The 22,897-nt window shown below is 44.9% G+C and overlaps 3 protein-coding genes across 3 annotated transcripts in view; 1 reads left to right on the top strand and 2 right to left on the bottom strand.

Annotated features, from left to right (window-relative positions):
* LOC116907663 (tetratricopeptide repeat protein 41) overlaps window positions 1-1,693 on the bottom strand; it is a 65,234-nt gene extending 63,541 nt beyond the window's left edge. Inside the window, exon 1 of the mRNA XM_032910758.1 lies at window positions 1,498-1,693. The gene's annotated coding sequence lies outside the window, so the exon portion shown is untranslated. The remainder of the gene's footprint in view (window positions 1-1,497) is intronic.
* Window positions 1,694-1,990: 297 nt separating this feature from the next.
* Window positions 1,991-16,294, top strand: Hsp90b1 (heat shock protein 90 beta family member 1). The gene is made up of 18 exons (XM_032910770.1): window positions 1,991-2,208; window positions 3,130-3,232; window positions 4,030-4,171; window positions 4,584-4,700; window positions 5,534-5,865; window positions 8,963-9,074; window positions 9,226-9,345; window positions 10,170-10,286; window positions 11,087-11,224; window positions 11,312-11,389; window positions 11,514-11,579; window positions 12,513-12,782; window positions 13,000-13,245; window positions 13,654-13,790; window positions 14,675-14,753; window positions 14,846-15,001; window positions 15,379-15,504; window positions 16,004-16,294. The coding sequence occupies exons 1-18, from the start codon at window positions 2,160-2,162 to the stop codon at window positions 16,028-16,030; spliced, it is 2,415 nt and encodes an 804-aa protein (XP_032766661.1). The 5' UTR covers window positions 1,991-2,159; the 3' UTR covers window positions 16,031-16,294.
* Window positions 16,295-18,393: 2,099 nt separating this feature from the next.
* On the bottom strand, window positions 18,394-21,843 carry C1H12orf73 (chromosome 1 C12orf73 homolog). The gene is made up of 3 exons (XM_032910733.1): window positions 21,730-21,843; window positions 21,353-21,469; window positions 18,394-18,567 (listed from the first exon to the last, which is right to left on the bottom strand). The coding sequence occupies exons 2-3, from the start codon at window positions 21,458-21,460 to the stop codon at window positions 18,472-18,474; spliced, it is 204 nt and encodes a 67-aa protein (XP_032766624.1). The 5' UTR covers window positions 21,461-21,469; window positions 21,730-21,843; the 3' UTR covers window positions 18,394-18,471.
* Window positions 21,844-22,897: the final 1,054 nt, after the last annotated feature.

Genomic DNA, 22,897 nt, shown 5'->3' with positions numbered 1-22,897 from the left:
TGTTATTTGAGAGCTGAAAACCCTAATTCAGGTCATAGTTCGAGTGGGGCAATCATTTTATCCACTAAGTCATCTCTCCTCAGCGATCTCGTGCTCTCTCTCTCTCTCTCTCTCTCTCTCTCTCTCTCTCTCTCTCTCTCTCTCTCTCCTTTCTTCTCTCTCTGGGGCTCTGGGGACCATCATCTGCAGAAACTTCTACCCACAAAAAGCACCAGCTTTATTTTGGAGGACGAATCTCATTCTCAGTTCCTCCCAGGTGCAACCCGATCTACCTCCCACTGGCCAGTTAAGATGCATTCACAGTTTCGGAACACTTGCTTACTTGCTCGATTTAGAAAGAGACAGATAGAAAGAAAGAGGGTGGTGTTGGGCTGTCAAACGCAGAAACGGGCTTTCTTTTCCAAAAGCACAAAGAAATAAGATGCTGATATGCCCTAAACACAACACAACACAACACAGAGGCATTAAGCCTTTGTCTTACATTTCTCTATGCTTTGGCAAATGTAGGTAAATGAGACAGATGTAAATAAGCCATCGCCACATTATGTAAACACCAAACCACAGATTCAAGATCTGCAAGTCTAAATTCTCGAAGTTGTCCAAGGGTCTAGGACACTGTTACTGAAAAGCTTGCCTTCGGGAATTTGGATTACCTGAAAACAACTCCAATTTTCTTGGAGAAAGAGGTGATAGAACGGGTGTGTTAGAGGCAGGCACCCGTGCTGGTGGAAAATTTGTTAAAATGAGGCAAAAGAGCTTAGAGAACATTTCGGAATGCACAGGCTGGCCTTAGGGACTTCCCTCACCAGAGAGCCTCTCTTGCTGTCTGTCGGAAGGCGGAAAGGTGTTTCTATGAAGTTACAAAGCCACAATCCAGGCTATTTTGCAAGCACTGCGGCTTTTGCTTTCAAGTATCTGCAAATGTCCTTTCCTGTTCTATGCTAGCCTGGACTTCACCACCGTGCTCTCCAGCCGATTCACAAGAGAGACTCTAGATTGCCAGGTCATTCCTTGATATTTAATGGGGATGTCAAAGGAACTTGGGTTCTTGGAGTTTCCTTGGGGGTTGGTGAACCCCCGCCACGCTCTACTGCAAATCAAACCAGAGAGGTCAGGAGTTGCGGGGAGCGCAACGCCAAGTGAAAACCTGAATGACGCGCAAGAAAGCCGACCTGGAAACCGGCGTGCTACCATCAGCCAGAGGCGGAGCCCAGAATCCCTAGCTGGCCCTCTGACACGGCGAGACTAGGGCCACGCGGGGCGACTTTCCAAAGCCGCCTCTGAAAACTGTGTGCATTAGAGTCCTAGAACAAGCATAGATCTATTCTGCAATCCGAATGAGGTGGAAATCTAAATCACTCAGGAGACATTTCCCGCGGACACAAGACCGGAGTAAGCGCCAGGGCCAAACTACGCAACTGGCTTAGACGCCAGAGACTACAATTCCCAGCATTCTTGAGACTAGTGCGTTGCATGCCGGAAACTGTAGTTTCTCACCACCATCCAAACGCACTCCGGATATTCAACCCCTCACATATTTCTCTTTTGCGAAAAGAAACGCCCAAAAGAAAGGTGACGGCGAACGTTGCGCTGAAAGGGCTCGTAACGTGACCCACGTCGTAGACGGGAAAAGGATATAAACCACATTGTCTTGGCTACGGTTTCCCCTAGTCACGGAACAAACGTTCTCTAAGAGCCGGAAGTGGTTCCCCGGGACCTCTAGGAAAGGACAGACGTGCTATGCGCCTACATTCATTGGACGGTTTTCCTCAGAGACCAAGGCTTCCCAGGCCAAGGGGTGGCCCGGTGTGTGAGGGGCCCGCGGAGCCATTTGATTGGAGAAAAGCTGCTGGACAAACCCAATCGAAAGGAGCCACGCTTCGGGCATCGGGCACCGCACCTGGACAGTTCCGATTGGCGGGTTGCGGTCCCCCCCATGCGTCCCCATTGGGTGCAGAGAGTGCGTGGTGAGGCACGATTGGTGGGTTCGTGTTTCCCGTCCCCCGCCCGCAAGCTGTGGGGTGAAAAGCGGCCCGACCTGCGCGCGGTTTAGTGGGCGGACCGCGCTGCTGGAGGTGTGAGGACCTGAGACTCCGGGTTGGGGGGGTGGAGGCGGCTCCTGCGACCGAAAAGGACTTGCGACTCTCCGGCCACGCACCATGAGGGTCCTGTGGGTGCTGGGCCTCTGCTGCGTCCTGCTGACCTTCGGTGAGTGATCGGGCGCCCCCCCACCTTCCTGCGCGGCCGCTTCTCGAACGTTCTTGGGGCGTTGAGCCTGGGAGGGGGATGCCGGGGGCTACAGAGGATCCAGGCACTATGTCCTTTCCTCGAAGGGGACTCGGGTGATGATGCCTTGTCCTGAGGCCTCTGGGAAGAGGAGACTTGGAGCCGCGGTATTTAAATACTCTGCGGATGGAGCTGGAGCGCTCCCCGAAGTCTCGCTGGCGAGGCGCGGCCTCTCGGACTCTACTCACGGGGGAAACCTTGCTGGGGCCCCTCCCTAAGGACTTTTGTCATCAGGTCCGACCTTTGGCCACCCGAGCCTGAGGACCCCTAGCCCCTGCCCTCTGGTTCTTCCGGAGCGTGTTTCTGTTTTCTAACGCCCGACTCGCGAGCGTGGGCCCTCGGGCCAGCGTGGTGGCGGTGGCCCAGTATCCGATTCCGATGTGCTTCAAGCGCGGTCCTTGACATGTCTTCCCCTTTGGGCCGGATTTCAGTTCCCCTCAACAGAAGTTGCACAAACCCTGTTTGCATTCCGACCTGTGATAGTTAAGCGAGGCCCAAGTTTTGGCTTGGCCTGTGTGGAGGCCTGCTCTCGGCTGTGCGCAACACGTGTGGGTGTAGACAGGAGCCTGTATCACTCACTGCCTTGTGTCGAAGGAACGATAGACATGAGTGATGGCTGCCTGGCCTTCCAGAGTCAACGGGGGAGTCTTGAGCATTCACATTTAAACTTCAGCGTGCAAACATGCCTTGACATTGGTTACTAACGTCAATACATCATTTTTCCATCACGTCTTGTATTTACTTACTGAATTGTGTTAACTCTCCCTCTTGCCCTGCTTGGTCTGTCTGTATATGGGAAGGAGAGGAAGCAGTAGTATTGAGAGTTTTAACCTTTCTCCTCAGGGTTTGTGAGAGCTGACGATGAAGTCGATGTGGATGGCACAGTAGAAGAGGACCTGGGTAAAAGTAGAGAAGGCTCACGGACAGACGATGAGGTTGTGCAGAGGTCAGTGCATTTGAAACTATGCTGATAAACTCTGCAAGTTAGTGGGACACATTGGCTGTTTTTGTTCTCCAGACATTGAGATTACAATGTCCAGTGTGTGAAATGTTGCTAATGATACAAAATAACCAGGGAGTTCTTAGGAGGGCCCATTTATTATGCAGAACTCTCCTAGGTCTTAGTCTGCTCCTAGGAGTGACTACTGATTCAAGAAGGAAAGTTGTGGGGTTGGGGATTTAGCTCAGTGGTAGAGCTTAAGGGGTAGAGCCCTGGGTTCGGTCCCCAGCTCAGAAAAAAAGAAAAAAGGAAAAAAAAAAAAAAAAAGAAGAAGAAGAAGAAGAAGGAAGTTGAAGGAGGTACTAGGAATAAGCCTCGGCATCCAAAATCAGAAAACCGATGACGAAGTTGTAGGCCCCTCAGCTCATGCTGCGAACTTTCTAAGACCTAACAGAAGACTTCAGATTGGTTTTTGTTTTCGTGAAGTTAGTACTATGAAAAATAGAACTTATGCCTGTAACTTTTAAGAAAAGGGCTTTTCACTCGGTGAGGTGTGTTTTAAATTTTGATCAAAGTGTTCACTGCATAGGCATACACAAATCATGACTTGCTTTTCAGTAGACGGGAGCTGGGTGTGTATTTCTGGGAATTTTTGTAAATCTTTGCAGCCCAGCATTAAGTATAGCACCCATTTCTGTGTGAGAGTGAGCTGGTATGTTAGTGGTCTTTTACAAAGGTGTATCCTGAGTAGAGGCTTAGAAAAATGAAACTGAGTATTTGCTTATCTATTTTGATTTCCTTAGAGAGGAAGAAGCTATTCAGTTGGATGGTTTAAATGCATCACAAATAAGGGAACTTAGAGAAAAATCGGAAAAGTTCGCCTTCCAAGCTGAAGTTAACAGGATGATGAAACTTATCATCAATTCTTTGTATAAAAATAAAGAGGTAAGCATCACACGGTTAGGACAGCAGCTCTGCTCCTTTTGTGGTAGATTATGAATGAGAATTGCTACTGGTACATATTGGGGTGGGAAGGGAGTAGACAATGTCCCCAGCTTTCCTTTCAGCTCAGAATAAGGTTATGACGTGCTGGCTGAGGTGGAGTCACACAGCTGTACCACTGAGGGGGTGGGAGAGGTAGTCCTGTTCCCACCGCTTCAGATATCCCTTGTACTTGCCACAGAGCTTTATAGAGCCACGCCTCCTTTTTTATGAAGAGAGTAAAGCCATCCCTGGTTCTTAAAGAGTGCCTTTTCATGCTTCTGAGGAGAAAGGAGAGGAGTTGGCCATAAGAACCAACACCTTACTGTGCCTGGAGGTTAGTCCCACTTCATTAAATCTGGCTTCTTCCTTTTAGATTTTCCTGAGAGAACTGATTTCAAATGCTTCTGATGCTTTAGACAAGATAAGGCTCATCTCACTAACTGATGAAAATGCACTTGCTGGAAACGAGGAGTTGACGGTCAAGATTAAGGTGACTTAAAATAACTGTTTCCTTTTAAAAACTGATACTCAGAAACCAGGTGCTGCATCAGTAGGTTATTCTGGTGTGAAAGGAGCTTCTGCTCACCGTGGGTTTGGATGGAAATCCACAGTCTACCTGTGAGTCAAACTGACTTGGCCTGTTTTTATTAGGTTTATTGGAAGTCATACCTAGTTTTATAGTACAAATTCTTTTGTCTACAATGGAGTAATCACTGACTGGGCCTTATGGCTCCTAAAGCCAAAAATAGATACTACCTAGTCCTTTAGGAAAAGGTAGCCAAGACCTCAGCTTAAATCATTCCACAGGCTGACTGAGCAGCCATCTGGAGTGTCTCTGGTTGCCATGGTGCAAAGGGTCGCACACCAATTAAAGGCTTAGCCTGAAAGTCACACTCAGCTCCCACTTGCACCTTCATTGGGCAGAAATAATCATGCGGCCTATGAATGTATGCTCAGTCCTACCAGGTTCTTGAAGACAGCTGGACTATTTAGTGAAAAACGTTAATAATCACAGGTCCCCAAATCCCTTTTAATTTCTGTGAAATAAGAGGTTTGTTTCCTAGAACTTTACTTCATTTGGGTTGGTATCTGTTCTTTGACATTTATACCAGTTTTTTTACTTAAATACACAGAATTTAAAATATATATATAAAAAGCATGCCTTTAAGGTGTGGTTTGAGAAATGTCATACCAGACTATAGAGTCATCCATCTCTATCTAAAGCTGATGTGGCCCAAGCTGGTTTCTGTATTTCTTCATGTGGCACGTGACATAATGTGAGTGGTAGGCAAACCTAACTGTCTGGTCTTGTCTTGCTTTTAGTGTGACAAAGAGAAAAACCTGCTGCATGTCACAGACACAGGTGTAGGAATGACTAGAGAGGAATTGGTTAAAAACCTTGGCACCATAGCCAAATCTGGAACCAGCGAGTTTTTAAACAAAATGACAGAAGCACAAGAAGATGGTCAGTCAACTTCCGAACTGATCGGCCAGTTTGGTGTCGGTTTTTATTCTGCCTTCCTTGTAGCAGATAAGGTCATTGTCACGTCGAAACACAACAATGATACCCAGCACATCTGGGAATCAGACTCTAATGAATTCTCTGTGATTGCTGACCCAAGAGGAAACACACTAGGTCGTGGAACAACGATTACGTGAGTATTCTGATTCTAATAAAAATTAATACTGTGAGGATCATGGAGAAGCTGTAGGAGACCACAAGAGAAGCTCTGGGTTTTCCAGGTTGGAAAGGAAACTAAGGTGTACAGAGAAGTGTGGGTAGGCAGGAAGGCCTGGCATGGCACAGGTCTAAAGGACTCCTCACAGTTGGCTGCAGTTGCTGGTAGGAGTTCTGAAGGTGACCAGGGTGGCTGGAAGGAGACTGAGGGACTGTTGGAAATAGTCACGATTTGTAACTCTTAGTAATGTGTTAGGGTAGGTCGAGGAGAACAGGTAAACGGAAAACACAGCAGGAGACTGAAGAGTGATCTGGGTAGTAACCCATGATTATCCTCAGCCTCACATTTGACCGGCAGATGTATCAGGACAGTCTCCTTCCTAGCTTAGGTGCTTGGCTGGTACAGTAAATGAAGCTGTACAACAGGCCTGCTTCCCAGTCCTCCACACTCATTTGAATGAATGCCAAGGGTGGGTTGGGGTTACAGTGGAGAACAGAATAGGTGTAACCCCTGCTCTCACATGGGGCTCCAGCTCTTTAGAGTATGAAAAATCATTTCAGGGTGACGTGCAAGAAAGAGTGCTAAGACATGGAGTGCTAAGAAATGCTTCGTGCATTTTCACGGGAAGTTATCAAAGGTCTTGCCTTTCCTGCTGTGACATCCCCCTATAGCATGAAAGGCTAACTAGAACATTTAGTGCTTCTGTTGATTTATTTTACCACCTCAGAGACTAAGTGTAGGTTCTTGCCCAGCTTTTAAAGTCAGACTTGCCCACATCACATTTTCCTCAACACATAAAGGTTCAGTATGCAAGTGTTTGTGGGGAGAGGAGAAAGACTGGTAATAATGCGAATGCCCTTTTCTACAGCCTGGGTCACTTGCTCCCCTCTCCACAGTGCAGCATCTTCAAGTGTAGACTCACTCTGTCTGCCTGGGGTTGGTTCCAGGAACCCCTGCATATATCCAAATCCACAGATGAAGAATTGCTTGTACAACATGCATTACATTTTCCTACAACCTCTGCACCCCGTATTCTAAGACATGTCTTAGTTACTTAGAATTTTAATGCAGTGTTAGTGCTGCGTAAGAGGTTATACTGTATTAGTTAAGGAGCAGTGGCAGGAAAAGTCGTCTACATGATGAGAACAGAGACAGCCATAAACAACAACCCATAGGCCTGACTGTAGGCCAGCTCAGCAGTGCTGAGCCTCCTCAGCCTGTGCTTGGTACCCTCTACTCACGCAGAACCCATAATATGAAAGGCTAACTAGTCTTCCTTTTGTCTTGCTTCCCTTCTGTTGGTGTCTGAGGTCATCTGCTGTCCTTGTATCATAGGTCTGTTGCCAAGTCCAGTTGATTTAGAGAGATTTGATTACTATTTCTCCTAGAAGTAGATTTTTTTTATTGAGTGTCTTCAGGTTTTCCCAGACTTTGCTCTCCTGCTGCCCTCAAGGTTTCTCAGTTCTTCTCCTATGTGGGATGCCTGTCTTTACTTTTCTTTACCTATTTCCTCGATGGTAACAGTCTCATCTCACAGTATTTATTCCTCACACTGTTACTGCTATGACTTCATGTCCATCTCTGTTTCTCAAAGATTCTCGGCCTAGATCATAGGTCAAGAAATTTGCTTACTGGACCAGCTAATAAATACTTCAGATTGTGGGACATGTGGCCTGTTAAATGTCCTTATTCTATTAGACTTGAAAATGGCTGGGGTTGGGGATTTAGCTCAGTGGTAGAGCATTTGCCTAGCAAGCGCAAGGCCCTGGGTTCGGTCCCCAGCTCCGGGGGGGGTGGAGGTGAGGGGGGAGAAAATGGCCATAGATGATAAATGAGACTATGTCCAAATGAAACAAACCCTGGCCAATCTTAAGAATAGGTGCTGTACTCAGAATTTTGATTGCCCTGTTCGGTTTATTATGCTTGGGGTGAGGTGATCAAAAGACAACTTGCAGGTACCTGTTAAGTCTGCTCTCTCTGCTATGTGGGTCCCAGAATAGAACTCTGCTCTAAAGGCTTGGAGGCAAACCCCTTTGTCTGCTGTGCCATCTTGTCAGCCTTCAGACTGACTGCATTCCTACTTAGGTTGTCTAACCAGCAGCTTCCAGGGTTCCATGGCTTTCCACATCACCAAGAACAACCAGGGGCCTGCTGAACTTGAGAGCCTGTTCTATAGCTTATATCTGTAGCAGAAGCGTCTAAATTGTGAGGGTTTCTCTGGCTCTCCTGGCACTCAGATCCTGTGCCTTTGCTCGAATGGTGGGACTAAAGGCCTGTACCACACCTGTGAGGCTTTTACTTTTTGATGAGTCTGCTGTGTTTGCAGACCCTACCATGGGTTGTTTTTGGTCACTGGTGAGGGTAAGGAAAATAGGCATTGCTGCTAAGCAGCCACCAATCACATGTGTCTGTTGAGTACTCAGGGTGGCACTGCAGCTATGGAACTGTCTCTCTATGTCATCTTCTGTCTGTCTCTGTACAGCCATGTTTGTGGGTGGAACTTTTCTACCTTATTCTGTTTTTGAGACAGAAGAGAGGCTTAATTGGGTTAGTCTGGCTGTCTAGCTAGCTGCAGGGATCCTGCACTAGGATGATAAGCACCTCCGTGCCCCGCTTCTTACATGGGTGCCGGGGGTCAAACTCAGGCCTTTATACTTGCACAGCAAGCACTTTACTAAGTGAGCCAGCTCACCTCAACTGTTTAATAACTGTGGTTGATGGCTTTCATAGTTCAAGGTGATTTTGGTTTTTCTTTAATAGCATGTTTTTATTTAGAAATACTTATGATTTGATTTCTAGAGTGACAGTATAAAACTGTGAAAGAGATCATTTTTCTTTAGAATTTTTGATAGGAAAAGACACAATGTAACCAGATTTTTTTTTCTACTCAAAACACTTGTCTACTTGAGCATCACAGGAAAGAGCTTCCTTTCCCAGCCCTACATGTGATAGATTTAGCTCACAGCCTTCTGATGGAGGGGAGTTCTTCCTGCTGGCTGGTGTTACCAAGGCATTTAAACAGACACACAGTCCAGTCTGAGCTCTGTCTGTAAATGGCTTGTTTTCCTTTCAGTCTTGTCTTAAAAGAAGAAGCATCTGATTACCTTGAATTGGATACAATTAAAAATCTCGTCAGAAAGTATTCTCAGTTCATCAACTTTCCCATCTATGTGTGGAGTAGCAAGGTAAGTCTGTGACAAGTCCATGCATAACTTTGCAGGAGGGGATGACGTTAGGTGTGGTCCTTCCTGGAAAGCTGTGTTACTATACTGTCTGCTGTAGACAGTCGGGAGTGAACAGGCAAGCCTAGCAGTGATGGCGCTTTGTCCCCCACAGACTGAGACTGTAGAGGAGCCCTTGGAAGAAGATGAAACAGCAAAAGAAGAGAAGGAAGAATCTGATGATGAAGCCGCAGTAGAAGAGGAGGAGGAAGAAAAGAAACCAAAGACGAAGAAAGTAAGCCTGGCTTCTCTGCTATGACAGTTAGGGTCTGTGAGGATGAAGCTCCACCCACAAGTGCAGTTTAAGCTTCTCTCTCTAAAGAGAATTGTTTTTATTTTCTGTGTGTCAGTGTTTTGCTTGCATCTATACTCCACTGCATGCTTGGTGCCCATGGCGGCCAGAGGAGGATGCTACCATGTGGCTGGTGGGAATCTAACCTCCAGGCAGTGCTTTTAACCATCTTTCCAGCACTAGAAGCATCACTTGGGCAGGGTGGGGGGTTATGTTGTGTTTTACAGTTTTCTAGTTTTCCAGATGGCCCTACTATTAAAAACAAGGCCTTTGTATGCTCTGTGTTAACCTGGAATACTTGAAGTGGCAAATCCTCTGTAAAAAGCTTATGGCTTTTTGTATTGCTTAAGTTTGCCTTCTTTATTTTGAATTTTAAAATCTTAGAAACTTTTTGTATCCTCTTTACCATGTTGGGATCAATTATCGGAACATTTCTGTAACTGATTTAGGTAGTAGAGGAAGATTGTTGAAAATTGTTGAGTTTGTGATGTTGGCTTCTTTCCTTCTTGTGTAAAACACTGGCCATAAGTGCTAAGTGGAAGGAAGGCTTTGTTTTTATCCTGTAATCGCAGCACTCTTGCTGAGGCAAGAGCTCCTTGGTTTGAGACCAGTCTGGGCTACATAGCCAGAACCTACCTCTAAAAACACACACCCCTGCTTTTAAATATGCCTGGTAGTAGGACCCTTAAATTAGATAACAAATTACAATCACTTAACAGGTTTACTACTAAGAACTAAAAGGAACTTTTTAATTATCTTAACGTTAGGTTGAAAAGACTGTGTGGGACTGGGAACTTATGAATGACATCAAACCAATATGGCAGAGGCCATCCAAAGAAGTAGAAGAAGACGAGTACAAAGCGTTCTACAAGTCGTTTTCAAAGGTAAAGAATATGTTGTGTTAAGAGTTCTCTGGTTTCAGGTTGTTAATGAGTTTACAAATTCATCAGCCATTCATTTTAATACTGTCCATCCCCAATTTTCCCTATCAGATGATACATAAAGCTTTACAATAGAATATGGAGGGCGGTCACAGCGATACAGCAAAGTGAAATTCATTTCCTGACTTCGTAAGCATAATCATATTCAAATTTCACATGAACCTTTGAGATTGGTCACACACACACACACACACACACACACACACACACACACACACACACACACACCCCGTACATATATATACTCATACAGGTGGCATTTGATTCCCAACATAAAACAGAATATACGTTACTGAATAGCTTTCATGTAATCTTGAAAGTTCACATACGACATCAAACATTGTACGTTACATTTTTAAGATATTACTGAATGTTTTTCTCTGGGATATTTTTTTTTTCTTTTGGTGATTCCTTATGACTCCTAAGAATATATTTAAATCCAGAGTTAAACTTGCTTCTAGTACTGTTTCCCTAAGCAGGATCTTGTACAGATAGAAGATGTATTGAAGACCTTGACACTGCTTTGGTGTCACTGTCTGCAGACAGTGATGTTACTGGCAGGCAGTCCTGTGGAAAACAGCCTTATCTTGTCAGTTAGGATTAGTCTTTTCTTCTCAGTATTACCTCCAACCCCTTTTTTGATTTTGTAATGGGCCATTTTGTTAAATGTTGTAGATGTGATAAAATGCCTTTGAACTTTTTTTCTTGGGACTTGAATAACCAAAGCAAGGTATTTTCCGCAGGAAAGTGATGACCCCATGGCTTATATCCACTTTACTGCAGAAGGGGAAGTCACCTTCAAGTCAATTTTGTTTGTGCCTACATCTGCGCCTCGAGGTCTGTTTGACGAGTATGGATCTAAGAAGAGCGATTATATTAAGGTAGCTGGGCTTTTTTAAGTATTGTAACCTAAGGTCAGGATTTTAAAGTATGACGTCTAGACGGTGACTCTGTTCTGGTCCCCTCAGCTCTACGTGCGCCGAGTGTTCATCACAGACGACTTCCATGACATGATGCCCAAGTACCTGAATTTTGTCAAAGGTGTTGTAAGTATCTGAAGCCCGTGTGCTCGTGCGTGACTGTTAAGAGGGGTTGGGAGGGCAGCAACAGGCTTGTGATTTTTAGTACAGACTTGTTTTTATTGCTCAGTGAGCATTTTGCTGTCTGCAGGTGGATTCCGATGATCTCCCCCTCAATGTTTCCCGTGAGACTCTTCAGCAACATAAATTGCTCAAGGTGAGGATTTCTTTTCTTTTCTTTTTTTCGGAGCTGGGGACCGAACCCAGGGCCTTGCGCTTGCTAGGCAAGCGCTCTACCACTGAGCTAAATCCCCAACCCCAAGGTGAGGATTTCTACACTTGGTTTCTTTGTAACTCCTAGCAATTTTAGAGAATTGTACAGGCCTCACCTGTAACCTCGGGTACCCAGGAGTAACAACAGGAAACTGGAGATGTAACTCAGTGACATATTTATTTGTTGTGCTTAAGATACTGGGTTTGAACCCCTCGTGTGTGGGCCTGCGCACCATCAGACAGAAAGTGGTTCTGGCAGTAGAGCAACTAGATGTTGAAGCAAGTGAAGCAAGGCCGGTCTCTGACTATTCAAAGAAACTCTACCAGACACAACATCAGTGCAGGCTTATAATCTTAACAGCTTGAAGGAAAAAGCAGGAGGATGACAAGGTCATGCTAGTTAAGCCAGGGTTTGAGGCTACCCTAACTTAAGACCATCTCAAAAGGGAGCTTGTTTGATTCTGAGATTATTGGATCTCAAAGCTGTTACATTCCCCCAACCCTTAGTACAGTTTTGAACAGAGATGAAAGCAGGGAACACACCTACCTACTGTCTGTCCACAGTCGACCACATACTAGGCCTTTCAATAAGCCCTTTTGCCAGTATTGTTGTGATTAGAAAACTAGGGTTTTTGTTTTGTTTTTAAGCATTTGAAAATATTAGTCATTTTGTCTAAATATCTGAGCTGTAGCACTAGAATATTAACATTAGAAACAGTTGTTGTTAGTTCTAACACAGTCTGATGTGGGAGCGCTCTGGTTCTTCCTGTCCCTTGATCAGTAGTGTGGCCATTGTGCTGCCTCAGGTGCTGCTATCCTGGTCTCTTTAGCAAAAGTTTGAGAGAAACCTTCCTAACCAGATTCCATTTTTCTTTAGGTGATTAGGAAGAAGCTTGTCCGCAAAACTCTGGACATGATCAAGAAGATCGCTGATGAGAAATATAATGACACTTTCTGGAAAGAATTTGGCACCAATATCAAGCTTGGTGTGATTGAAGATCACTCAAATCGAACACGGCTTGCTAAACTTCTTAGGTTCCAGTCTTCTCACCATTCAACTGACATTACTAGTTTAGACCAGTATGTGGAAAGAATGAAGGAAAAACAGGACAAAATCTACTTCATGGCTGGGTCAAGCAGAAAAGAGGTAAGATGAAGTGCAGCCGCTAGGTTCCTGGTAGCCAGCTGGGGGCGTGTAGACAGTGTGTGAGGGAAAGAAGTTAATCGTGTAGCTGGAATAGTTAGACAGCCACTAGAGGACACTGCCTTATGTCCTTGTCTCACATGGGGCTGTTAACGGTATGGAGACACAGCTAATGTGCCAAGGCAGAACTTGAAAACTCATACTTCCTTTAATCTTGTAGGCTGAATCTTCTCCGTTTGTTGAGAGGCTTCTGAAGAAGGGCTATGAAGTTATTTACCTCACAGAGCCCGTGGATGAATACTGCATTCAGGCGCTTCCTGAGTTTGATGGGAAACGGTTCCAGAATGTTGCCAAAGAAGGAGTGAAGTTTGATGAGAGTGAGAAAAGTAAAGAAAGTCGGGAAGCAACAGAGAAGGAGTTTGAGCCTCTGCTCAACTGGATGAAAGATAAGGCCCTCAAGGACAAGGTATTTGGACTGCAGACTTTAGTGTCTCCAACAGGAATTAACAGCAAGCTAGTCTACACCCAGTTTGTTCATTACCACTAGCAACTGTAGACAGTGGCGTGTGCCTCGGGCCTCGGGTACTCGGGAGTGACGACAGGGACCTGGACATAGAGCTCAGTGATACATTCATTTGTTGTGGAAGACCCACCTCCCCCCAAAAAATGCCATCAAATACAGGGCAGTGTGAGTTTGCAACTTACAGGAGTTCCCTGTTGCTATAATACTGATTTTTACTAAGTTTTTACAGGTTTAGTATAAATTTGTAGCTGAAAAAATTCAGATTCACTGAGTGTCTGTCTATGCTCTGGGATGGTGACTGACACTGCTTACTGCTGATCCTTACTTATGTCTAATGTTTCTCATTCTAAGATCGAAAAGGCTGTGGTGTCCCAGCGCCTCACAGAGTCTCCCTGTGCTCTTGTGGCCAGCCAGTATGGATGGTCTGGAAACATGGAGAGGATCATGAAGGCACAAGCATACCAGACGGGCAAGGACATCTCTACAAAGTAAGAAACTGGGGGTGCCCCTTCCAGGGTGCCAGATCTTGTTCTTTTGAAATGGAACATGTATCACCCTGATCTTCCTTAGTTTTGCTTTAGAGTGAGAATAATGTCCACATTTACATCATGCCTCACTAGCGGTTTTGTTTTGGGTTGTTTGGTTGGTTGGTTTTGAGACAGGGTTTCTGAGTAGCTCTGGCTTTCCTGGAACTCTGTAGATCAGGCTGGCCTGAACTCAAGGAGACCCACCTACCTCTGCCTTTCTACTGCTGGGATTAAAGGCATTTCAGACCTGCCTGACTCTCTAAGACTTAAGTTCTTCGTAAAGAACACTGCCGTATATCTTCTATCCAACGTTGTAGTGCCATTTAAAACCCAACTGTAGTGTCAGCAAAGTTACTCACCATTTCAGCACTTACTGCATTACACCTAGTTCCAGACTTGGTGAACATCAGACTGTCAGGATGACTGTCAGAAGTACTCTAAGCCCTAGGTGGATGTGTGGTATATCTGGCCTTGGAAAAAGCTAATGACCATGCATGTATATAGCATGCACTGGAAACTTAATCGGGATCTATTTAAAAATAAGTGAATTTTTAGGGACACTGGTAAAGGCATATTGGAAATTATATATTTACACAGCATCCATAACTATGTGACTCATTGGTATAGGTAAAATATTAAGGGGATGAACAAGACATTAAACCAGTTCATTCACCCAGCAGAACTTGGTTACTTTGACTCATCATTAAGTGGTCCCTTTTATTTCATTTTTATCACCTAACCATGGCTATTCTAGGCTTTTTTCTGTAATTAAAGCTAGAAATACAGTAGGCATGCAGACCCTAAAATTAGTGTCTTAACCTAATGCTTATTTTGTCCCTGAACAGTTACTATGCCAGTCAGAAGAAAACGTTTGAAATTAATCCTAGACACCCACTGATCAGGGACATGCTGCGGAGGGTTAAGGTGAGCAATGCTGGGGCCACTCTCCTGTCGTCTTAAGCTGGAATGCTTTGTAGCCCTTAATACTGATGTTAACCAAATGTACCTTCTATCAGGAAGATGAAGATGACAAGACCGTCATGGATCTTGCTGTAGTTTTGTTTGAAACGGCAACTCTTCGGTCAGGATACCTTCTACCCGACACCAAGGCATATGGAGACAGAATAGAAAGGATGCTCCGCCTCAGCTTAAACATTGACCCTGAAGCACAGGTGTGTGCCTTAGCCCTTCCATGGCTGACCCCTAGGGTGACACCACCTGTGAAATTAGTGAGAAATCTCCTTCTGTGCCTTCTTTCTCTCCCACCCCCTACCCCCAAGACAGGGTCTCCTTTGTGTAGCCCTGGCTGTCCTGGAACCACTGTGTAGATCAGGCGGGCCTCCTCCACCTCAGAGTGCTGGGATAAAGGCTAGTGCCACCACCACTCAGTGTGGCTCCTTCCTTTCGCATCTCTTGATGCCTTCCCTGTTAAGGCAGGTCAGACTTACTGCAGTCCTTGGTAAAACATCCGTTATCGTAACCCTTTCAGAGCAAAGTAGCAGATGGAGGGCCTGGCATTTACACACGGGTTCATTGATGTCGCCCTTAGGTAGAGGACGAGCCAGAAGAGGAGCCTGAAGATGCCACAGACGACACCACAGACGACTCAGAGCAGGATGAAGAAGAGACAGACGCAGGGGCAGAAGAAGAAGAAGAAGAACAGGAAACAGAAAAGGTCTGAGAGAGAAGGAAGGGCAGATGGGGCAGCTTGAGTCTAGCAAGGGTGTAACATCTAGTCCCGATGTGGTAAATCCACGTAGAAGTTGGCACTTGATACAGCCTCAGAAGCTTTGGGGGGGAGGGTGTTGGTTTATTTTTTTCTAACCATTCACAAGGTCTTTCTAAGCAGATCGCTTCCCCTACTCCCAGTGCTTCTGTGTGGAAACTTTAGTTGGGCTTTTTTGGTGGTGGTGGGGAATCCTTTCTAGGTAGGCCTGGAGCCGTTGCCTCCCAAATGCTAGGATTAAAGGTGTAAACTACTACACCTCACCAGTATTAAGTAGTTATAAAGTTTTGATTACTTCTATTTAGGCATTGATCTTGTTAGTGAGTTTTGAATTATCTTGCCAATAATCAAGTACCAACAAAAGAGTAGAAATGATTTAAATGTGAGCCTGTCTGTAAGGTAAAGTTGGCTGCTAGTTTGTAATGTCCTCTGGTCTTTGTTTTCACAGGAACCTACAGAGAAGGATGAATTGTAATTATACTCTCACTATGAATCCTGTGTGGAGAGGGAATGTGACATTTTAAAGTTATTTCTTTTGAGAGACTTGTTTTGGATGCTCCCCCAAGCCTCCCTCTCCCCTGCACTGTAAAATGTTGGGATTATGGGTCACAGGAAGAAGTGGTTTTTTTTAGTTGAATTTTTTTTTTAACATTCCTCCTGAATGTAAATTTGTACTATTTAACTGACTATTGGTGTAAAATCTTGTCATGTGTATAAAAATAAAAAAAGATCCCAAATACCCAGTGCCTATTTTCGTAACACAAACCAGGGATTATCTAATACTTGACTTATTTCTTCCTGTCTATTGGGTTCTTTTAAAAGACAAGTAGCTGGTATGTGTTTCAAATCATGTTTTTACCTAAACCAATTCCAAATCCAGGTAAGTATTCTCCTTCCAGGGATTAGAATATAATTTTGTGACGGATGTACAGGAAGGGGAAACTGATTATAAGAAAAGTTAGGAAGGGGGTTGGGGATTTAGCTCAGTGGTAGAGCGCTTGCCTAGGAAGCACAAGGCCCTGGGTTCGGTCCCCAGCTCCGGAAAAAAAGAACCAAAAAAAAAAAAAAGAAAAGTTAGGAAGACTGAGAAGGCCTCACAGTATAATTAAAAGTAACCTGCCAGTGTGTTGAGACATGTCTCTCAAGCTGTGTAACTCCACCTGGCCCAGAACTCAAAAGATCTGCCTGCCTCTTGAGTGTGGGGATTAAAGGCATGTATACCATGGTAATTTTCAAATTTATCTTAGCTGAAGGTGGTGGTGGTACACTTGGGAGACAGGCCTCTGAGTTGTTTAAAAGATTGATGTGTATGAGTATTTTGGCTTTGCCTGCCTGTGTGTAAGTATATGTGTGCCGGTCTCAAGTTCAAGGCCAACCTGGTCTACTCAGCAAGTTCCAGGCCAGATAAGACCCTCTCAGACAACAAAACCTCAGCTTCAGAGGCCAAGCCTGCTCATAAGGGTGGGGATACAAAGACATCCTTACAATGAAGATTCAGTTCTGGGACTTGTTGCTCTTAGAGAACCTAGGTTCATAAACATGAAGGCAATGCACTCACATAAACATCTTTAACAACACAACTGTTGTATATTTATAGGTTGAACACAATCGTGAAACATTTCCTACAGCTTACTGATACAGAAAACTAGGCCTAAAACAAAAGCTGTTATCAGTTCTGAAGACCTTGTTCTGTGTAGCATCCTTTCCTCTTTCAGGCTTTGGGTGGGGGCCTTCTGGTGTCCAACACCCCAGTGTTGGCCTCATCTCTTCAGTGTCCTCCCTGCATCTCATGGCATTAAGAATGGCCTCATCCTAAATTCACATGCACAGGCACTGAGGGTTAAGAGGTCATAGTTTAGGGACATACTTCACCTCAGCATATTTAGGTTTTTATGTAAAAAGGCCAATTTTAACTTTCTCATTTGGGGGTTAAGTATCTTGACAAACTATATCACCAATTAGGTGCACAATTCTAAAGAACTATGAACTTTAAATATTTTTATACAGTTTAGTACAAATAGTGTAGTTATAAATTTAGACCCTATAAGCATTACCACTGATTTTTTTTTTTTTTTTTTTTTTAAGATTTACTTACATGGGTACAGTGTAGCTGTGTTCAGACACACCAGAAGAGGGCATCAGATCTCATTACAGATGGCTGTGAGCCACCATGTGGTTGCTGGGAATTGAACTCAGGACCTCTGGAAGAGCAGTCAGTGCTCTTAACCACTGAGCCATCTCTCCAGCAAGCTGATTTTTATTTTATGTAATTTATAACCTGGCCATTATAATTAAGCTCATTCAGAGAAGAATCATAATGGAAGGAGCCACTGCAAATGGCCTCTGATACTGAATAAGCACCTACCCAGTCAAATGCTAGAGACGCTGTTCAGTTCTAGAGACACTGGACCAAGCAGGTCCTTTACACCTGTAACTTCACTGGGAAGTGGAGTCAGGTTAAGTTTGAGGCCTACACACACAGACCTTTTTATAAACTTACAGATCTTGTGAACTGGAGGCCAGCTTGACCTACATAGCAAGTTCTAGGTGAGCCAAGGATGTATAGTGACCATCCTTAAAAAATACTGACCGAAACACAAGTTTATCAGTTCTTATCAATCAGCATTTTTGCCCATGGATTAGGTGGTTTGGGGTTTTTGTTGTTAAGACTTATTCATTATGAATACAGCATTCTGCCTGCAGGCCAGAGGAGGGGACAACTCAATATAGATGGTTATGACCCACCATGTGGTTGCTGGGAATAGAACTCAGGACCTCTGGAAGAGCAGACAGTTGAGTACGATCTTTCCAGCACCCTGGATTAGGTGTTTTAAGAAGTTGTTTTACTTAATAAATTTTAAAATACATATTTAAAGCATCATTCAGAGTTCTTTGCACAGCTGTATTTTGAGGTTTCTACTGCTGTGAGACCTGAGATTCACGGTGTCTCTCCCTCAGTCCCAAAAGCTCCGTTCTGAGTTCTCCAGGCTTTGGTGGAATTTCAGGTATTGTCTACAAAAAAACAAAAACAAAAGCCAAAAAACAGATGCCACCACATTCCAAGACAACCGTTCAAGGTGATCTTAAAAGCTTTAGAAAGAACAAAAGCCTCATACACGCTACTCAACAACAGACCATTATTACGTGGACTCCTGGTTGATGTAGATTTCTTGCTGTCTGAATATATCATCCTGCAAATCTTGAGTTCTACTGGATTCATAGGGATAAATCCAATTGATTCACAATTGTGAGTAATTTCAAATGAAAATTCAACATTTGGAAATCTATTCCCGCACTATTTGCTCCTCTCTACCATGCACCAGGCCTGGGAATTAACTATTGGTAGTTAATGCACTCAAAAGACAGGAAGTGGCCATCAGGTGACACGCATAGTCACGAGAGCAACACACACAATTCTACGTTTCAGGAAGGCAGAAGGAAATGGGTGTAGCACGTGTATGGCTGAGTTTGAGTCCCAGCACCACCAAGGAGAAGGAAAAAAGCAATGGTTCTCAGTATAATTAGAACTGTGAGTCTATCACAAAATTACAAAAAATTTTTTTTTTTTTTTGGTTCTTTTTTTCGGAGCTAGGGACCGAACCCAGGGCCTTGCGCTTCCTAGGTAAGCGCTCTACCACTGAGCTAAATCCCCAGCCCCACAAAAATTTTTTATGCTTAAAAAGAAACCCCTATTCCATTCCCAAACAGTTCCTGCAAGCCAATTCTGTCCATATACATTCGACCAGCATATATCATGTGGTCTTTTGAGACTCAATCCTTTAGTGTTTGCAAGGTTCACTCATGTAGGATCTCTGAATAATATTCCCCTACATAGATGTACCATGTTTTCTATAGGTATTCAGGTATCTGGATTGTTCCCACCTATGGGAACAATATACCGAATCAAACAAGTAAGTATGACAGATGTCTCAGTGTTTGTTGGTTAGAAACCTACACTGGGAAATTGCTGGAACATATATGCTGTTTGAGGAACTAGCAGATTAGTTACATAACAAAGCAGCTTCGTGACATTATATTCCCCGGGGATAGTTCATGAAGGTTCCAATTTCTCCCTGTCCTTGACAACTGTTCTTCTATGGCCATCAGAGTAAGTGGTTCTGACTGCAGACTGCACTTCATGGTTGTTAGATGGTGAGCACCTCTGCTCAGGCTTTTGGCTCAGAAGGTCACTTCAGAACACAGATGAGGAGGATGAGGACACAGTCTTGCAGACATCTAGAGTATTTTGGGCTAATAGGATTCCAAGGGCAGAGGATCTGACCACAGACTGTGCCTTCAAATTCAAGGAAAAGCATCAGTACATCTGACCGTGTTCAGCAGGTTAGGAAGCTAGTTGGTGGGTGGTAGAGGGGACACAAAGAGTCCGTGACTTTGCTCTAGAAGCAGGAAGATCCTGGTGAGTTTTTTTTTTTTTTTAAAAAAAACACACAATTTAAGATTTATTTATTTATATATATGAGTACACTACTGCTGTCTTCAGACAGACCAGAAGAGGGCATCAGGTCTCATTACAGATGGTTGTGAGCCACCATGTGGTTGCTGGGATTTGAACTCAGGGCCTCTGGAAGAGCAGTCAGTGCTCTTAACCACTGAACCATCTCTCCAGCCCGATCCTGGTGAGTTTTGAGGAGAATGACATGGCCTGACTCCAGGATAGAAAACAAACAAACAAACAAAAAACAGCAATGGAAGCTCTGTTGAGAAGTTTCAGGAAAAGCGGGAGTGGAGGGCAGAAGATGGGCAGGAAGCTATTGTCTTAACTGAAGAGATAAACTGACAGTGGCTTAGCTAGCGAAGGCATAAGTGTGGGGAGCATATGTGGATGTACTTTCCTTCCATATTCACGCAGTGATATTTGTTGAGGCATGCAGTAAGAGGTGAATTAGGATGACTTCTGCGGCTCAGTCTAGATAACTAAAAGAACACAGTTGTCTCTTTTGCTATCCTAGTGAGTTATGCTGGACAACTGAAACAAAACACCTTAGCAGTTCTCCCCTAAAGCAGTACTGAGTACCAACTTTGGGCAGCCACCACAGTCTCCTCTGCTCCCTCCTTAAAACTTTCAGTTATAATAGTGGTGGCTGGAATAATTCCAAAAGACAAGGCAGGTAAAGGACATAAATCCCTTAAATCGGAGGAAAGCATACAACATCCTATAGCAGCCTTGGCCTCTTAGTCTACCAGTAAAGATGCTCTACTGCCAATATTACCACCTAACCAGACGGACCCTTAGTACAGCTCATTTTAGAAACCGTGGGTTTGTGTTGCTTTCTCCCCAAGTACAGGTAGCTGCTGGTAACAACCCTTGCACATCTCCAATAGTAATGAGATGAATCAAGTTAACTTCACAGGATCAAATTTTAGGCATTATTTCTTCGGTAAAAGACCTGAGGATAACTACTCCTGCACAAACGAGACACAAAATTCCATTTCCAAGGGACGTTCGTGCCACTTTCTGTCATACTAAGTTTCTTGATACTTGTGTGTGTGTGTGTGTGTGCGCGTGTGTGTGTGTGTGTGTGTGTGTGTGTGTTTGTATATCCCCGACTCCCGCGTCAGGGTTTCTCTATGTAGCCCCGGATGCCCCCGAAGTCGCTCTGTAGACTAGGCTGGCTCACCATAACTAGTAGACATAGTCTTGAGTGTTAAGAGGAAGCTGCTGCAGCACTAGTTATCCAAACACTGGGAACAACCCAAATGTCAAGAGGAACTAAGCAAATTGGACCGAACGTTGGGGTGTCACTCCTAGGGTGGGCATGAACCCCACAGCACTCACCAGGTCAGGCCGGTAGTACCAGTGCACCACCTGGGCTCCGGCGCACATGGCCAGGAGGCTGGAGGAGAGCATTTTCAAGTAGACGGACCAGGGTACGCCCCCGGGCATGGTGGAGAACTGGCAGAGACGGAAAGGGCACAGCGTTAGAGGGCAGGGTAGCTTTCAGACAGCCTGACCACTGAGGCACCAGGGTGCTAGAGGAGGCGGAGTCGCAATGCTGCTTCGGGTGCCCGGACAACCTCCTTCCCTGCTACCGGCGAGCTGAGGGCCCGCTAGGTGCAGCCAGCGCCCGCCGAGCAGGGGAAGGTTGACTCGGTGGTTCCTTGCTCCCTCAGCCCCTCGCTCCTGCCCACGACTATGCGCGTGGGAGACTGTACCGCGGAGTGCACACGCGCAGGACGACCGGCCACAGGGTTCCTCCAGAGTTGGAGCGGACCGCCAGCGGATAGGAACCAATGTACAGGATCCCGCGCAGCGACGGAACGGAAAGTGAGGGCAACGGGCACGCATGCGCACTCGAATGGTTCTGACGAAAGTGGGTCACTGGATTCCCCTCACCCCCCACCCCCTCTGGGTTTTTTGTCTTGTTTGACTGTTTCCACACCTTAGCCAGCCTGGGACACCCGCTCTTGGACACTGTCCCAGTCCTGCGTTTGCCTCTCCTGGCCATTGTGCTGTTTACGGCATCGTTTGTCCTTTCACACAAAGGAAACCGGCACGTGTCCCAAGTGGCTAGGAAGAGGCGGGGTTTTGCTTGCACGCTCAACGGGGACATCATACAACACCCTTTCTTAATCTGTAAATCAGGAGACCTTTGGAAGGACTCACTGACCTTTTTCTGGGGTCGTGTATCAGATTTCCTGTATATCATATTTACAATTCATAATAGTAGCAAAATTACAGTTAAAAAGGAGCAACAAAATAAATTTTATTGTTGGGGCTCATCACAGCTAGAGGGTATTCAAATAAATTAAAAATCCTGAGGGTGTGGCAGAGTGGCAGCATTAGGAAGGTTGAGAACCTTTGCTCTAGAGAGCGGCTCAAAGCTTTATCCTCCCAGTTCCTGAGGTTCTTTGATACTTTACACAGAGTCACACCCAGGTACAGTACCTTTGGGTCACAATCTTACTGAAAAAGAAACATCCAATCTCATTACTTAATCTGTGAGTGTTTTTTAAAAATCATGCTTTGAGTGTATGTATATGTTGGTTAGGCAAACTGCAAGAATTCTGATGCATTAAGATGGTATCCGGGGTTGGGATTTAGCTCAGTGGTAGCGCTTGCCTAAGCGCAAGGCCCTGGGTTCGGTCCCCAGCTCGAAAAAAAAAAAAAAAAAAAAAAAAAAAAAAAGATGGTATCCTGCAACAGGAGTCATCATAATGATTTTTTAAACTCTGGGCCCAAAATTGCTCAGGGACTGAAGGGGGTTTGTTCCCCCAGCCCTATGTGATGAAAGTAGAAAGATAGCTCTGCAAATTCTTTTCTTGTGCGCATGTGTGCACACAGGCACACGCACACGCGCGCACACACACACACACACACACA

The sequence above is a fragment of the Rattus rattus genome, chromosome 1 (assembly GCF_011064425.1).
Source record: "Rattus rattus isolate New Zealand chromosome 1, Rrattus_CSIRO_v1, whole genome shotgun sequence".
Taxonomy (NCBI): Eukaryota; Metazoa; Chordata; class Mammalia; order Rodentia; family Muridae; genus Rattus; species Rattus rattus.
The sequence above is the reverse complement of the archived record's forward strand: the minus strand, read 5'-3'. Positions and strand labels throughout refer to the sequence as shown.

Bases quoted from the DNA above. Each gene is read 5' to 3' on its own strand.
- Hsp90b1 (XM_032910770.1), top strand. From the start codon at position 2,160: ATGAGGGTCCTGTGGGTGCTGGGCCTCTGCTGCGTCCTGCTGACCTTC. The intron at 4,701-5,533 runs GTGACTTAAAAT...TCTTGCTTTTAG, and splicing joins AGTTGACGGTCAAGATTAAG to TGTGACAAAGAGAAAAACCT. The intron at 9,346-10,169 runs GTAAGCCTGGCT...TCTTAACGTTAG, and splicing joins AGAAACCAAAGACGAAGAAA to GTTGAAAAGACTGTGTGGGA.
- C1H12orf73 (XM_032910733.1), bottom strand. From the start codon at position 21,460: ATGCCCGGGGGCGTACCCTGGTCCGTCTACTTGAAAATGCTCTCCTCC. The intron at 18,568-21,352 runs GTGAGTGCTGTG...GTTTTTTTGTAG, and splicing joins GGTACTACCGGCCTGACCTG to ACAATACCTGAAATTCCACC.